This window comes from Micropterus dolomieu, linkage group LG02, assembly GCF_021292245.1.
Source record: "Micropterus dolomieu isolate WLL.071019.BEF.003 ecotype Adirondacks linkage group LG02, ASM2129224v1, whole genome shotgun sequence".
Lineage (NCBI taxonomy): Eukaryota > Metazoa > Chordata > Actinopteri > Centrarchiformes > Centrarchidae > Micropterus > Micropterus dolomieu.
In genome coordinates, this window is record NC_060151.1 from 5,021,794 (window position 1) to 5,037,297 (window position 15,504).

At 40.4% G+C, this 15,504-nt stretch overlaps 1 protein-coding gene across 1 annotated transcript in view; it reads left to right on the forward strand.

Moving 5' to 3' along the window:
* Window positions 1-4,476: 4,476 nt before the first annotated feature.
* The window catches only part of LOC123983908 (NLR family CARD domain-containing protein 3-like), a 17,131-nt gene continuing 6,103 nt past the window's right edge, over window positions 4,477-15,504 (forward strand). Inside the window, exons 1-10 of the mRNA XM_046070356.1 lie at window positions 4,477-4,898; window positions 5,878-6,008; window positions 7,853-7,978; window positions 8,237-8,359; window positions 9,922-10,044; window positions 10,668-10,746; window positions 10,894-11,119; window positions 11,299-13,099; window positions 13,207-13,380; window positions 14,533-14,706. Coding sequence (XP_045926312.1) covers window positions 5,920-6,008; window positions 7,853-7,978; window positions 8,237-8,359; window positions 9,922-10,044; window positions 10,668-10,746; window positions 10,894-11,119; window positions 11,299-13,099; window positions 13,207-13,380; window positions 14,533-14,706 — 2,915 coding nt within the window. The 5' untranslated portion in view covers window positions 4,477-4,898; window positions 5,878-5,919. The remainder of the gene's footprint in view (window positions 4,899-5,877; window positions 6,009-7,852; window positions 7,979-8,236; window positions 8,360-9,921; window positions 10,045-10,667; window positions 10,747-10,893; window positions 11,120-11,298; window positions 13,100-13,206; window positions 13,381-14,532; window positions 14,707-15,504) is intronic.

Genomic DNA, 15,504 nt, shown 5'->3' on the forward strand with positions numbered 1-15,504 from the left:
ATACTGTTTTTAAAAGCTCACTCAAGGCAATGGAATAAAACTGGTAAAAACTATCTTGTTGCCGGTGAGGGACCTCTAAGTAAGAGGCACTTGGGGTGATGGACACTCTGATTGACTCCACCTTATTGGTAAAATAAGATAAAAACAATTCACAATCACCATCACTTTTAACTGAGACACAAGGAGTGACTGGATTGACCAGCTGATCCACAGTCTTAAAATAAATTTCTAGGATTATGTTGATGTACAGAAAAGTAGTTCTTGCATCCTTAGCCATTTTCCATTTCCATTTTAACTCCACCTGAACTGTGGCCTTTTCAGTCTTTGTTTAATGTTTTTTTTCTTGAAACTGGCTCTTTCTGAAACTCCTCTGGCCTGACTAACTCACACAAAACTGATGCAAAGGCCAATGCAAGTCTAACTGTTGGCCGACTGCCATACTTTACTGTTCTATTGTATCTATCAATATTCCTGATTTTATTTGTTGAGTATTTCTATGTGCTGTTAAATATCTACTATTTAAATATAATTTTTTTTTATAAACTTTTTTTATTATAATTTGGGGGGCATAGGAATATTTTAGGGTAGCTTCACCCCCCTGGCCTTTTATTGTGGCCAGCCTAAGGCACACCTGTGCAATATTTCATGCTGTCTGATCAGCATCTTGATATGCCACACCTGTGAGGTGGATGGATTATCTCTGCAAAGGAGAAGTGCTCACTAACACTGATTTTGACAGATTTGTGAACAATATTTGAGAGAAATAGGCCTTTTGTGTACATAGAGAAAGTCTTAGATCTTTGAGTTCAGTTCACAATGAACGGGGGCAAAAACAAAAGTGTTGCGTTTATAATTTTGTTCAGTTTTTTCTTTAAAAATATTTTTATTTATGGAGTAATGGATTTTACATTAAGTAAGACAATTCTCCATTATCATTTTCAGAAGACACAAAAAATAGATAGGTAAAATATTGTAGGAAAAAAAACAAAAAAAGGAAAGTATGGTGAAAGTCATAGTATTAACAAATTAATAATAAAAAAGAAATAAAAAATGTTTTTTCATGTTGTGTTTCAGAACATTTCACAATAGGGATGACCCAGAATTATCAGAGATTAAATGCTTCTGTCAGGGTGTTGTGGTGGTTGAGCAGGTTGGACCCAAACGCAGGACACAGAGTAAGCAAGTTCAGTTCAAAGAAGTTTTAATTCCAATAAACAAGGCGAGCACACTTACAACGGAGTGGCTGAATCCAAAATAACAGAGTCCAAATAAACAGGTGATCTAAAAGAAATCCAAATCCAGGGAAAGAGGGTGACACGACAAGTAAGGCAGGCTGGCAGGACAACACACAGCAACATGGGACAGAGCGTCTACACACTACAAACACTGAGGGAAACAAGCAAGGATATACACACACACGCGCACACACACACACACACACACACACGGGGTTAACGAGCTGGGAGGAGGTACACAGGTGATACTAATGAGACACAGGCAGCAGAGAGATAACTGGGGGAACAGACAGAACACTTGACAGGCAGACATGGGGCAAAATAACAAACAATAGAAGAACACAGAACAGGATTAAACACTGGAGCATGAACTAATGTACAGGACTAAGAACTAAGACACTGAACTAGGAACTAAGATACGAGACAAGACAGATACCAAGTAGCTTAAAGATGCAGAAGAATAATAATATGTAATCACAGGACTAAGAACTAACTAAAGAAGACTACACAGAGAAACACATAACCAAAAACAGACTTAAACAGGAAACATGAACACAAAACCCACATTCCTAACAGCTTCGATATAAGGAGCTTGTTCGACTGCCAATCTCACAGTCAAATATTTGCAGAGGTGTTATGAAACATGGATAATGTCATCTTTGCTATATGGGGGTGCTCAATATCGGATTTTACATGTGAAAAGCTGTGAAGCTTTTAAAAAATCTTAAAAGTGCAGGAATAAAACCAAAAGTGTGTGTGTGTGTGTGTGTGTGTGTGGTTAGTATAAGAAAAAAATAAAAGGCACACAAAGCAAGGTCTATAAGGTCCTGGTTGCTGCGGCTATGACTTTGGTCACGGTAAAGTATAGCTATCGACTCAGCACGCAGTGGCAGGAAGTAACAGCAGGTAAGAATACAAATAAAATACAACTTCTGTGGTAAAACACACAACTGCCACTTTATCAGAAAGGAATGACAACGAACCTCGTGTTCTTGGACTTCAGCCTTGCTAAAACACTATTATTGGCTTCACACAAAACGTCATGGCCAAAACAGCTGAAGGCCCAGCAGGATCGTACTGACATAAATCATGAAACAAAAAACACACAACAATAAACAGAACATGGCGGTCCCTTACATTCCACAGAAATTCAGCACAACGAAGCTTCAGGTTATAATCACAGTTACAATCTCTGCCCCGACACAAACCTCTTACTTGGAATTGCTTCTTGACAGCGATTTGATGCTCCTTGAGGAAATCAAGCGGCTCGGGTTTTGACGATCACTGCACTGCACTGTGGCAGCTTCAAAGGCACAGCTGATTCTTCAGGCAGCAGTGGAAGAAACCGTGGAGCCGACTTAGTAGATCAAGAGTTTGGGGCCACACAGGGTAAGCGGTTGACGATGAGTGAGAGAGTGAGTGAGTGATTTTTGGGGGGTTATTTGCCTATATCTGTTAGGGCCTGCTGAAGGTGTAGTAGTGGTGGGGCAGTGGATTAGACACATGTCTTTGGTGTGAGATTCCCCACTGTGACACATCTGCCAATGTGTCCCTGAGCAAGACCCCTTGTTACTCCAGAGGCGTGCAATTGTAAGTTGCTAAATGAGTAAATGATATGAAGATAGGAAATGTGGGAGAGCAAGCGGGGATGACATGCAGCAAAGGGCCGTGGGCTGGATTCAAACCCTGGCTGCTGCAGTAAGGTGAACTAACTGGCACCCCCGTTTACTTCCTCTTGTATTAAATCCTAATCCTTTGCATGTTGCTTTCAATCTTATTCCTTTTGAAAATCTCAAATCTCTTGAGTGTCGTCTTCCTCTTGTGTGGCTTCCATCTCTGGTACCTCTTCCTCTTCTTGCATCGTTTTCACTTCCTTTGATTCTTACTTACATCCTCTTGTCCAAATTCTTTCCCTTTTTATTGGCGTGTGCACCTTCACCCTCTTGTACTGAGTCTTTGTCCTGTGCATACTCTACTGTCACATCATTTTTTTGGACATTGAGCATCTCTAGTTCTTCTTCGTCCTCTGGTACAAGTTCTGGTACATCATTGTTCTCCAACGCAATGTCAGACTGTGCTGTATCTCCACTTGAACCTGATATCTGGAACTTCATATTCATTCATAAGTTTTACTTGTACAATGTACATTTATAAATGCAACAACAATCAACATATTATAAGTCCAAAACTTATAGTCTTAGACACTCCCTTGTTTTCTGCTGAGATAATGATTCCTGAGTTTTTGGATATGTTTGGCAATAATATTATTAAAAAGATTCTGGACCGTTAACACAAAGTCACATTTATTTTTCTTTTACAAAGGGTTAACAGGTGTGTTTTACATACATATAACACAACAGAAAATTATTTACCAGCTTAAAATGTAATTATATTATAAAAGGCTGATGTATTTGTCTTTCTCACTGCAAATTAAAATATGGAAATGCATTAGAATAGTTCTTACCTTTCCAAATGTTCTAGAAAGACAATTCTAGATGTAACTTAAAACACAATTAAGTTAATTTACCATGTAAGTAATAGTACTAGTTGTTTTTTCTTTCACAAAAATATTAGTCTTTAAAGCACTCTACTTTAGTTACTTTGAGGTGGGCTTCATGATTATGGGCCTAAATGAAAGTCCCATTCCCATGAAATGAAAAAGGCCTAAACAAGAATCAAAGGCAAGCACAAAAAAATCATGTCAGTATTACAAAAAGACAAACTCACCCATTTTCCCCCTTTGGCTCGTCATTCCAAGCTTTTCATCTTACTGTAGCCTAAAACTACTTAAAAATGATCACAGAGGTACTTGGGGCGTTTTACAAGAATATTGTGGAACTTGCTGATAACAAGTTGATTAGATGTTTTTATGGAATTTGTCACATTTGCATAGCCTATGCCATGCATGTGTATTGGGTATGAATTTAGTATTTATTCATTTAAAAAATGCTGCGGTAAAACAATTAAAAATTAAAATAAATTAAAAAAATTATAGAATTAGAATTTTTGTCCCCGCCAGATGAAAGGTGAACAAATATATTTAAAGTGTGGGCTGCAGTCTGTTATTCCACCACTTTATCATCCATTAAGGATATGTAAGTCTGGTGGGCTAAATGATGGAGTAAGGGGACAACAGTGAATGAAACTTTATTGTGTTAACTTGGAGACTTTTCCCAGATGAATGTGCTATTGTTGCCATGGTGAATGATCGTAGCCTATCGGAGCTCCATTGATGATGCCTTTGTTTATTCGCCACACACCAGTGAACACTAGGCTTAATTGAAGTGACTCGACCAAATCTAAATTTTCCATCTCAGGCTGTCAGCTCAGTAAGGGCTGGACTGAGCTTTTGTTAAACCTGCTTTCTGAAACAGGCGAGTTTCTGATATCATCTGGTCTCTGGTAGTGTCTTCGTCCGTACCGGAGGTTAAGTTTCACTTTCTGTTTTTCTGTGGTGGCTGTGGCGCAGCTGCTTTTCTCAATTTAACGGACATGTAACGGTCACTTTTTTACAGTTTCGCGCCAACATGACTTTTTGCTCATCCTGTTAGCGCTTACTGGCTGCTGTTAACGTTACCTTTTTACAGTCAGCAGAAGTCTGCCGTTCGGTTGGTTTCATGAACAAACAAAACGGGAGGAATCTTTCTCCGCCATTTTGCATTTGTGAGTATTAACCTTTTATGCCATAGAGTCTATGGTATGAAGTAAACCATTGAATATTTGTTTCCTGCCTAAATCAGCCACAGGACACAGGCTGTCAGAGCCAATAGGCCTACAGCGGCTGGTGAACAGCTGTTTGAGTTACATGATCAGTCAGAGGGGGTCTTATAAACAATGAACAACGCACCAAAGCAGTCAGAGCTCTTAACACTCCTCCAACAGGAACTAGTGTCACTATGTTTTACATGCCCGTTAGGCTACTCCAAATACGGATTTGATCAGCAACTAAACAATTAATAGCCTACATGAAAGATATTAATTTACATTAATCTTTTAAGATTGTATTGATAGGCTGCTGCAGTAACAAAAATAAATGCATAACAAGATGCCATCACAGTGACATTATACATTTATCAGATCTGTCGAGGATAACACAAGAAAGTTACAAACTTATTTCCATTGTGGTCCTTAATAGAGTATTTGTACATTGTTGTAGGTCTGTCTTTTTTAAGGCTATAAGTAATGCCTATAATTAGTTCTTTTCATAAACTTTGTTGGTAATTATTATTTCTGCTAAGTGTTTTTTTAAATATGTTTTTCTTTGTCAATGGCAGGGTCATCATGTAATGTTAATATAGTGGATCCATAATCCCAGTTAACAATAAGCTGTGGCTTGCTGCAATATGTAATTTTCTACAGGGACACTGATTCTGTCAGTCTATAGCCCCCTTTCCACTGCACAGTACCAACTGGACTCGCTGACCATCTTTGTCCTTCTGTGTCAGTGAATGGAATGGTCTTCACTGCAGCTTCATGATTCCATCTAGTGGACTGATAGTAGAATTACAGCAGCTGATGGAAGCTTCCTTGACCTCACACTGTCTGACTGCAATCAAATGACACAGATATGACAGAAAATAACAGCCAGCAGCTGATCTTTATACATTGATGTGCAGATTAATGATTTGTGTTTCCCCTCCAGATGAAAGTGTGTGTGAGCTGATGAGGAGATGAGTTCAGCAGCATGAATCAGTGTGAGGACACAGAGGAGGGAGTCCCTCCCTCTACACCCACTCTATGTGGAGGATATGACAGCTCGACCAAAGCTCAGAGGTGAGGTGAGATCTCCTTAACTTTGTTTACAGTGGTGCCAGACACTGTGGCATGGGCCTCTGCTGATGGCGTGCATGCTATAAGCATGGACAGAGGCGTTTATGCTCAACGTGTTGCAGTTTTCTCCAAAACGCATGTGGGCATACAAACACACTATCCTGTGAATGAGCGAAGAAGTGCTACCAGAACAACATCACTATCTAACATGGCTACCCCTCATACTTAATAAAGATGCTGGCCTTTGTTAGCGGTTGTGAGTAGCTCGACCCGGGCCGGCTGGAAATCTGTCTGAATGGGAGGGGGGCCAGATGCATCTGCCAGAGCAAAACAAACTAGAACTCACAAATTTGTCTGGTTCCCAGGCTAACAAAATGCCTCCTCTTCTGCCAGTGTAGTGTCTGTCTCTCTCCATGAATTGAGAGTCTGTTGGTGAAAACCCCTCATGTGGGCCAGATGCCTTTGGGTCCTCACACAGACTGTTACATTCCTTTCAATGAAACATGAATCCAGAGGAGTTCAATTCAATACAAGTTTCCTCGTTAAGCAAAGTACAAGTACATGGGAATACGAGCTAGTGCCAGGGAACAACTGATCAGTCTCTGTTGTACATTCATTGTTATACCTTCATTTTGCTCTTGCCCTGGTGGATCTTTCTGATCTCATCCTGTCACTTGTGTCCCACTTGCGACATTTGTATGTGTGTTCCTGAAAGGTGTGAAGGTCACACACTGAGAGCAAAAGTGACACGTCATTCTCTCATATGAATAATGATTCTTCATATTTCAACAATGACATATATTTCACTAATGATCAGTAAAATGTCTCTCCATCAAGTCATTTGGCTGTCCCTGTGGTCATAGAGGTGCTTGTAGAGGCGAACTTGCTTGACCAATCGACCTTTGATCGTCTCCATGTTAAAATGAAAAGTGCAGCGTGGGCCTGGTTACAATAATTCAGAGGTGCTTGAGCAAGCAACGCCACAACGACAGACGGAATGGCGTCCTTTTTGGCACATGCTCCCATGACGATCACTTTTCTCACAGAGCCCTCGCTAAAAGAACAGGTTTTTTTTCTGTTCTGCTGTCTTCTGCAAATTAGCAAAAAATTGTTAAACCAGAACTTCACAAATAAATATTTTTATATCTTTATCACCACACAGCCAGGTGGATGGTTCATCTGACTGAACATTTGATGAATCAATGGAAGGCTACCCATTGATCCTTGCTTACTACTATTTGAAATACTGTTGATTCCATTTAAGGCATGGCATTAAATGACAGCAAGGCTTACACTGTGAGTGGATTGTCAGCTGCTTTTGAATCACACTTTCACTGGATCTTGTTATGGTTAACAATCTAGCGAGCTAATTAAAAATGTTACGTTAATATTTTTTATCACCCACCGCAACGGGTCTGTTTCCTATACTGTGAACAAATGGACTGCATTTAGAAGAAATGATTACATCTTAATAATTTCAAGCTAATTTGAAGAAGAACAGCAAGAACTTTGTGTTCTTTAAGCGAGGACTACGTGAGAAACACCATTGTGAGGCTAAGCCAATCAGAGGGAGAGTAGGTCGGGTCATGCTTTCGCCATAGTAGGACTCACAAATTCACAAACAGGGACACTGTGTGGAACATAATCCTAGCTTATTTGAAATTTTATTTATGTTTATTTGATAGGGACATATGCTATAAACATAGAGAATTGTATAATTTCCAAAGCAGTGTGATGCGTCACAGCTTTTACTGCTTGATTTTCCACGACTCTTCTGTATGTCAAAGCTCAGCACTAAACTGACTACACCATCATTATTCACACTCATATCTCTGTGTATGTTGAAGCCCAGAGCAGCAGCACTCACCAGTCTTTCCTGGACTGGGACCTGGACCCAGCTGTATGTCTGTAAAGAGTGACTTGTCCATGGAGCTCCCGCTACTTTTTAAAAGACAAGGTTTACCAATGACAGAGTAAGTCAACTTCACATCCATGCTAAAACTTTATTAATATTAAAATAGCCAAATGTTGTCCAACATGTCACAGGACAGAAAAGATGTATGTGATATGTAAAAATACAGCTATAATGAAAATAAAAGCTGAGGATAATATGAGGCTTCAGCAGTCTGAGGTACTAAAAATGCTTTTCACAACTGATGTACCCGGCATTTCAATTTGTTATCTGTCAATAACAGATAACATCCCTGGTGGTCTTCCTCTCTGTGTAACAGGAGCTATGGGAGACCAGCCTCTGTTGAACCTGAACCTGAATCAAGCTGTGTGTCCTTGAAGAGTGACCGGTCAAATGATCGCGACATTGATTTTAAAGGACGACAACCCTCTGCTGCAAAGAGGTAAGATGTTAACAACATTAAAATATTTACTGATTTATGTTTTAACTGTTATTTATCCAGAGAGGTTTTTTAAACCTTTTGTTTATTTTCAGCATCGTTCTTCTTCACATATATTTATATTCTCACATCTGAAAGCTGACCAGTATAATCAGTCTTCAGCTCTTGACTTCAGTTTAGTATTTTCTCAACACACACGTAAGTGGTGTCTGATGACTGCATAAATATAAAACAGGGATTTTATTGAGGCTTCAACAGTCTGAGTTACCACAGGGAACCCACGGGGTCTTAAAAGTATTAAAAAAGTCTTACATTTCAAGTTCCAAAAATAAGGCCTTAAGAGTATTAAATTTAATTTACAAAGTATTAAATTTCGTTTACCAAGGTCTTAAATTTTTTCTTGTCCTTTCGTAGGATTAAATAAATGCCGTAACATCATAAATGAATATTTTGCGTGTGTGACTTTATAATTTCCTCCGTTAGATGTGACTCTGATGTTATACGTGAATACAGGTAACATTACTGTTTACGTCAGCGTTCAGCTTTACGCTGTGGACTGTGGAATGTTCGTGGTGCACAAGCTCTGGATGGTGGACGAGGCTGAGGGCAGTGGCGCTGAAGTTAGCGCAACAAGCGGATTGCCGAGTGAGTCAGTCACACTGTGGCGAGCGCTAACGTTAATGGAACAGCGGAGCTGGAAGACCCGCTGCGGGTTACTGGTCAGTGAATGCTGCAGCAGAGAGACAGTTGTGCATAACGTCGAGGACCGTGTCTATGTGTCGGCGTTGCGCTGCTGTTGTAGGCTAACGTTATGTGAATGGAAACCTCAAACTAACGCACATTAAACTTCCATCTCCCAGATGCACTGATCACGGGAACAAGGGAAAAACAAACCGCAGCCCAACTCCTTTTTCCCGCTGCTTTCAAGCCAATACTATATAATACTATATTTCAAGCAGCCTTTAGATGCAAAATCAGAAAAGGATGAATCATCACTGAAGCAATTGACATTTTATATTACATTACCTTATCTAGCCAAAGTGTAATTAATTGCAACAACTTACCACACAGTCTTTAACTCTTAACTTCCGTTTAACATTTTCTCCACACACACACGCTCTAAGTGTTGTCTGATGACTGCATACATTTAAAACAGGGATTCTATTGAGGCTTCAACAGTCTGAGTTACAAAAATCTCACTAAAATTGCTTCACCAACCATAGTTTTAAATATCAGGGTATTTTTTGTAAGTCTAGTAATGCTAAAGTTAGAATACAGACCAATGGTCTCAGTACTGATGTACCCAGCACTTATGCTTGTTATCTGTCAGTAACAGTAATATTGCCTCAGAAATCAGTTAGTTCAGTACTGGTGTGGTCCACTGTTTTTGGGAAAAATGAACAGATGATAAAAAGACCTAAATTATTCAGTGTGAAGAGCTTCATGTTTTTTTGAACTTTGCAGTGTTGTTTTTGTTTATAGCTGCTAGTTTCTCCAGCAGCTTATGTGTCTGAAGACTTAAAAGTGATTTACTATCCCTGATGGTCTCCCTCTCTGTTTAACAGGCACTGTGGGAGACCAGCCTCTTTTGAACCCGAACCTGAACCAAGCTGTGTGTCCTTGAAGAGTGTCCGGTCAAATGATCGCGATATTGATTTTAAAGGACAACAACCCTCTGCTGCAAAGAGGTAAGTTGTTAACAATGTTGAAATATTTACTGCCCAGTATTAGCAGCTTTCAACTCTTGACTTCAGTTGACTTCAGTCATGTGACAACACAAATAAAAACATAACCGTGATAACAGCTGGGCTGCAATCAGCTGCTTTAAAACACAGAATGAACCACCACAGAGAGTCTTAAGGAAACACGGTTTCTTATTTTTGCTTCTGATGGAAGAACTCAGATATGTCTGAGTCTTGTATTGACAATGAAACATCAGCTCAATTTTCTTTGTTGAGAACAATGGGGAGAACTGAGAACAGGCAAACGCATGAGTGTTTGTTTGAATGGAGCCAGACAGGTTATAGTTGAAGTCACCTCAGTTTTTTGCTATCCATATTGCTGTCTGTAGTTTTACAGGGGTCAGTCAAAGCTGGAGGTACAAAATCAGAAAAGCTGGTGAACCAACACAGTAAACTGAAAGCTGCACAGAAATTCAGACTGGACTCAGCAGGAAGGCCATTATTTTCATGTTGCGGAAACCATCTTATTAAATGTTGCAATCAACACTTTAACTCAAAGGACCTTCCCTTTTGTTTGTCTCTTTGTGGACCGACATAATGTGAGCTAATTCTTCATGATTCCTCCACAGAGTCGACCAGGAGGGCTCAGAGGTTCCCAGTGGTCAGTCTGCTCAGCAGCATCAAACACCCCTGGACGGGATTTTTATGGTCCGTGCATGTACAACAAGTACTTTTACATCTATTCTATTAACGCTGATCTCAATTCTACATTATTTTTAGACCAGTTGATCGTTAGTTTCTCCAACATGGATCTGATTTTAGCTTGATTGTCATTTATATAATATTTTGTTGCAGCTGCTGGAGGAGAACATTGTTACTTTTGTGAAGAAAGAGCTGAAGAAGATCCAGAGGGATCTGAGTTCAGGTTATCCAGGCTCAAAGAGTCAGAGGGAGGATGAGCAGGTGTTGGATGGTGAGGAGGAAGAGCAGAGGAGGAGCAGCACAGAGGCATTTTTGAAGATCACACAGCATTTTCTGAGGAGAATGAATCAGGAGGATCTGGCTGACTGTCTGGAGAGCAGTAAGGGCTTCTCTAAATATTTAACCTGCTGGATGAATGGGACATTTACTAATATCTCAAGAGATGAAGAGAAATGTTTGTTGATGATGTTTTTATATATATATATATATAATGTTTGGGGGAATTAAATGGTCATGTTCTCCTCATAAATCTCTGAAACTGATTTTATGTTTATACAGTGAATCATGGTCCAGTTTATCAGCATAAACATAAATCTAACCTGAAGAAGAGGTTCCGGCTTGTATTTGAGGGGATTGCTAAAGCAGGAAACCCAACCCAACTGAATGAGATCTTCACAGAGCTCTACATCACTGAGGGAGAGACTGGAGAGGTCAATGATGAACATGAAGTCAGACAGATTGAAACAGCATCAAGGAAACCAGACAGACAAGAAACATCTATTAAATGTGAAGACATCTTTAAACCCTCACCAGCAAGAAACGAACCAATCAGGACAGTGATGACAAAGGGAGTGGCTGGCATTGGGAAAACAGTCTTAACACAGAAGTTCACTCTGGACTGGGCTGAAAGCAAAGCCAACCAGGACATACAGTTGACATTTCCATTCACATTCAGAGAGCTGAATGTGCTGAAAGAGAAAAAGTTCAGCTTGGTGGAACTTGTTCATCACTTCTTTACTGAAATTAGAGAAGCAGGAATCTGCAGGTTTGACGAGTTCCAGATTGTGTTCATCTTTGACGGTCTGGATGAGTGTCGACTTCCTCTGGACTTCCACAACAACCAGATCCTGACTGATGTCACAGAGTCCACCTCAGTGGACGTGCTGCTGACAAACCTCATCAGGGGGAAACTGCTTCCCTCTGCTCGCCTCTGGATAACCTCACGACCTGCAGCAGCCAATCAGATCCCTCCTGAGTGTGTTGATATGGTGACAGAGGTCAGAGGGTTCATTGACCTACAGAAGGAGGAGTACTTCAAGAAGAGATTCAGTGAGGAGGAGCAGGCCAGCAAGGTAATCTCCCACATCAAGACATCACGAAGCATCTTCATCATGTGCCACATCCCAGTTTTCTGCTGGATCACTGCGACAGTTCTGGAGGAAGTGTTGGAGACCAGAGAGGGAGGACAGCTGCCCAAGACCCTGACAGAGATGTACATCCACTTCCTGGTGGTTCAGTCCAAACTGAAAAACATCAAGTATGATGGAGGAGCTGGGACAGACGCACACTGGAATCCAAAGAACAGGAAGATGATTGTGTCTCTGGGAAAACTGGCTTTTGAGCAGCTGCAGAAAGGCAACCTGATCTTCTATGAATCAGATCTGACAGAGTGTGGCATTGATATCAAAGAAGCCTCAGTGTACTCAGGAGTGTTCACCCAGATCTTTAAAGAGGAGAGAGGGCTGTATCAGGACAAAGTGTTCTGCTTTGTCCATCTGAGTGTTCAGGAGTTTCTGGCTGCTCTTCATGTCCATCTGACATTCATCAACTCTGGTGTCAATCTGCTGACAGAAGAACAATCAACCTTCCAGACGTCTGAAACAACAAAATGTGAATCTGCAGTGACACATTTCTACCAGAGTGCTGTGGACAAGGCCTTACAGAGTCCAAATGGACACCTGGACTTGTTCCTCCGCTTCCTCCTGGGACTATTGCTTCAGCCCAACCAGGTTCTCCTAGAAGGCCTGCTGATACTAGCAGAAAGAAGCTCACAGATCAATCAGAATATAGTCCAGTATATCAAGGAGAAAATTGAGGAGAACCCCTGTCCAGAAAAAAGCATCAATTTGTTCCACTGTCTGAATGAACTGAATGATCGTTCTCTAGTGGAGCAGATCCAACAGTTCCTGAGTTCAGGAAGTCTCTCCACAAATAAACTCTCTCCTGCTCAGTGGTCAGCTCTGGTCTTCATCTTATTGTCATCAGAAGATCTGGACCTGTTTGACTTGAAGAAATATTCTGCTTCAGAGGAGGCTCTTCTGAGGCTGCTTCCAGTGGTCAAAGCCTCCAAGAAATCTATGTAAGCTGCATTTATTTATCTAAAAATATGAAATACTAATTCCATATTTCAACTGGGAAAAAAAAGTTAATAACATCTTACTGGTTTCCTTACTGTTGTCTCTCCAGACTAAGTGGCTGTAACCTCTCAGAAAGCAGCTGTGAAGCTTTGTCCTCAGTTCTTAGCTCCCAGACCTCTAGTCTGAGAGAGTTGGACCTGAGTGACAACAACCTGCAGGATTCAGGAGTGAAGCTGCTGTCTGCTGGACTGAAGAGTTCACACTGCACACTTGAAACTCTCAGGTCAGGATTAATTTACCCAGTCAATTGATAAACACCTAACCTGTGAAGGATTCTGTCTGCAAATTAAAATTTAAGACTCACTCGATTTCAGCAGTAGTTTCTAAACTCAGATAAGTTCTTTCCATAACGATTTTTCATCATTACTAAATGCCACAGATGAAATTTGTATCTGCACCTAAATGTACCGTAGTCGAAAACACACAAAAACATATATTTATTCTCCTTTTTTTACACAGCTTTAATCTTCATACACTTATGTTAATGTTTGTAGCCATGCGAGCAGCGTGACTCTGAGGATGGTTATGTGGGTATGTATGTCCCCCACTTTGGTCCAGACTGAAATATCTCAATAACTGTCGGATGGATTGTGATGAAATGTGGTTCAGACATCCCCCTCAGGATGAATAAGTTTGGTGATCCTCTGACCTTTCATGTAGCGCCATCTTCAGTCAACAACTTGTCCCAAACTGCAAAACTAATTACAATACACTCCCATCAGCCTCAGCTGTACTTTGTGTTTGGCAAATAAGCAACCAAAATTATACATGTATTGTGAATTGTCCCCTATCAAATACAGTAGGTTATTACAGGACAGCCTCCATATGCTTCTGAACACACAGTGGGTCTGACGGAGGCTACTCTCATGTAGGCTGCGCTCCTCCTTGTTTACAAAGCCTGACCGGACATATCTTTTTTATCTTTTTTTTTAAGTGATGAGCTCTTGCTAGCACGCCATCTTCGATATGACGGCGTGTGTGTCTGCGTGTTTGTGTGTGGATGAGACGCTGAGCATTAAGCCCCACCCTCGCTGAAACATGGAGACAGTGAGGACAGAGGCAGCGCATGTAAACACCAAAACATAGCAGGATAGCTTTTCTGTTCATTGGGCCTAGGGGTTTGAGCAAAAACACTTATAATGCTATGGAAACTGATTTATATAAATTGTGTCTGCCCCCCTAATACAATGGAAGGGGGAAAAACTGGAACAGGATTGCATTGTCTTTATAAGGATAGTGATGTTAAATCACACTGGCATGATTACTGTTAACTCCCTCTTTCAGTCCTGTTTTGGAGGCAGTTTATTTTTGTAGTGGACTGAAACATCAGTACCCTCAGATGATCAACCATGTGTGTTGTATGTTTTGTGTGCAGGCTATCAGGTTGTCTGATCACAGAAGAAGGCTCTGCTTCTCTGGCTTCAGCTCTGAGCTCCAACCCCTCCCATCTTAAAAAACTGGACCTGAGTTACAATCATCCAGGAGACTCAGCAGTTAAGCTTCTCTCTGCTGGACTGAAGGATCCATCCTGGAGTCTGAAAACTCTCAGGTATGAAGAGGCCTTCTGCAGTCACAGACAATCAGTCTAATAGAGGAGGAAGAGCTGGTGTTATATGAGAGTGTCATATGAACAATCACAGCCATTTTCCTTTATTCATAACATAAACACTTGTAGGAGGTCTACCAGGAGAACGACTCAAGGAACAAAAATTATAATTGCCTGTTGGTAATAATGTGTGCAAATATCCTTTTTTGTCCCCTTGCCCAGGATCAAATCACTTTCTTTTGACATTTATTTTGACTTTTTAAATATTAAGAGATTTACACACAGAAGAGTCATGATGACTTCTGTCACATACATTGTAATTTATTTACACTATTTACAGGAAACACAGAGAAGATACCATGTGAGGCATAGTCATGATATATGAGATATATATATATATATATATATATATATACACAATGGGTACGGAAAGTATTCAGACCCCTTTAAATTTTTCACTCTTTGTTTCATTGCAGCCATTTTCCAAAAATCAAAAAAGTTCATTTTATTTCTCAGTAATGTACACTCAGCACCCCATCTTGACAGAAAAAAACAGAAATGTAGAAATTTTTGCAAATTTATTAAAAAAGAAAAACTGAAATATCACATGGTCATAAGTATTCAGACCCTTTGCCGTGACACTCATATTTAACTCAGGTGCTGTCTATTTCTTCTGATCATCCTTGAGATGGTTCTACACCTTCATTTGAGTCCAGCTGTGTTTGATTATACTGATTGGACTTGATTAGGAAAGCCACACACCTGTCTATATAAGACCTTACAGCTCACAGTGCATGTCAG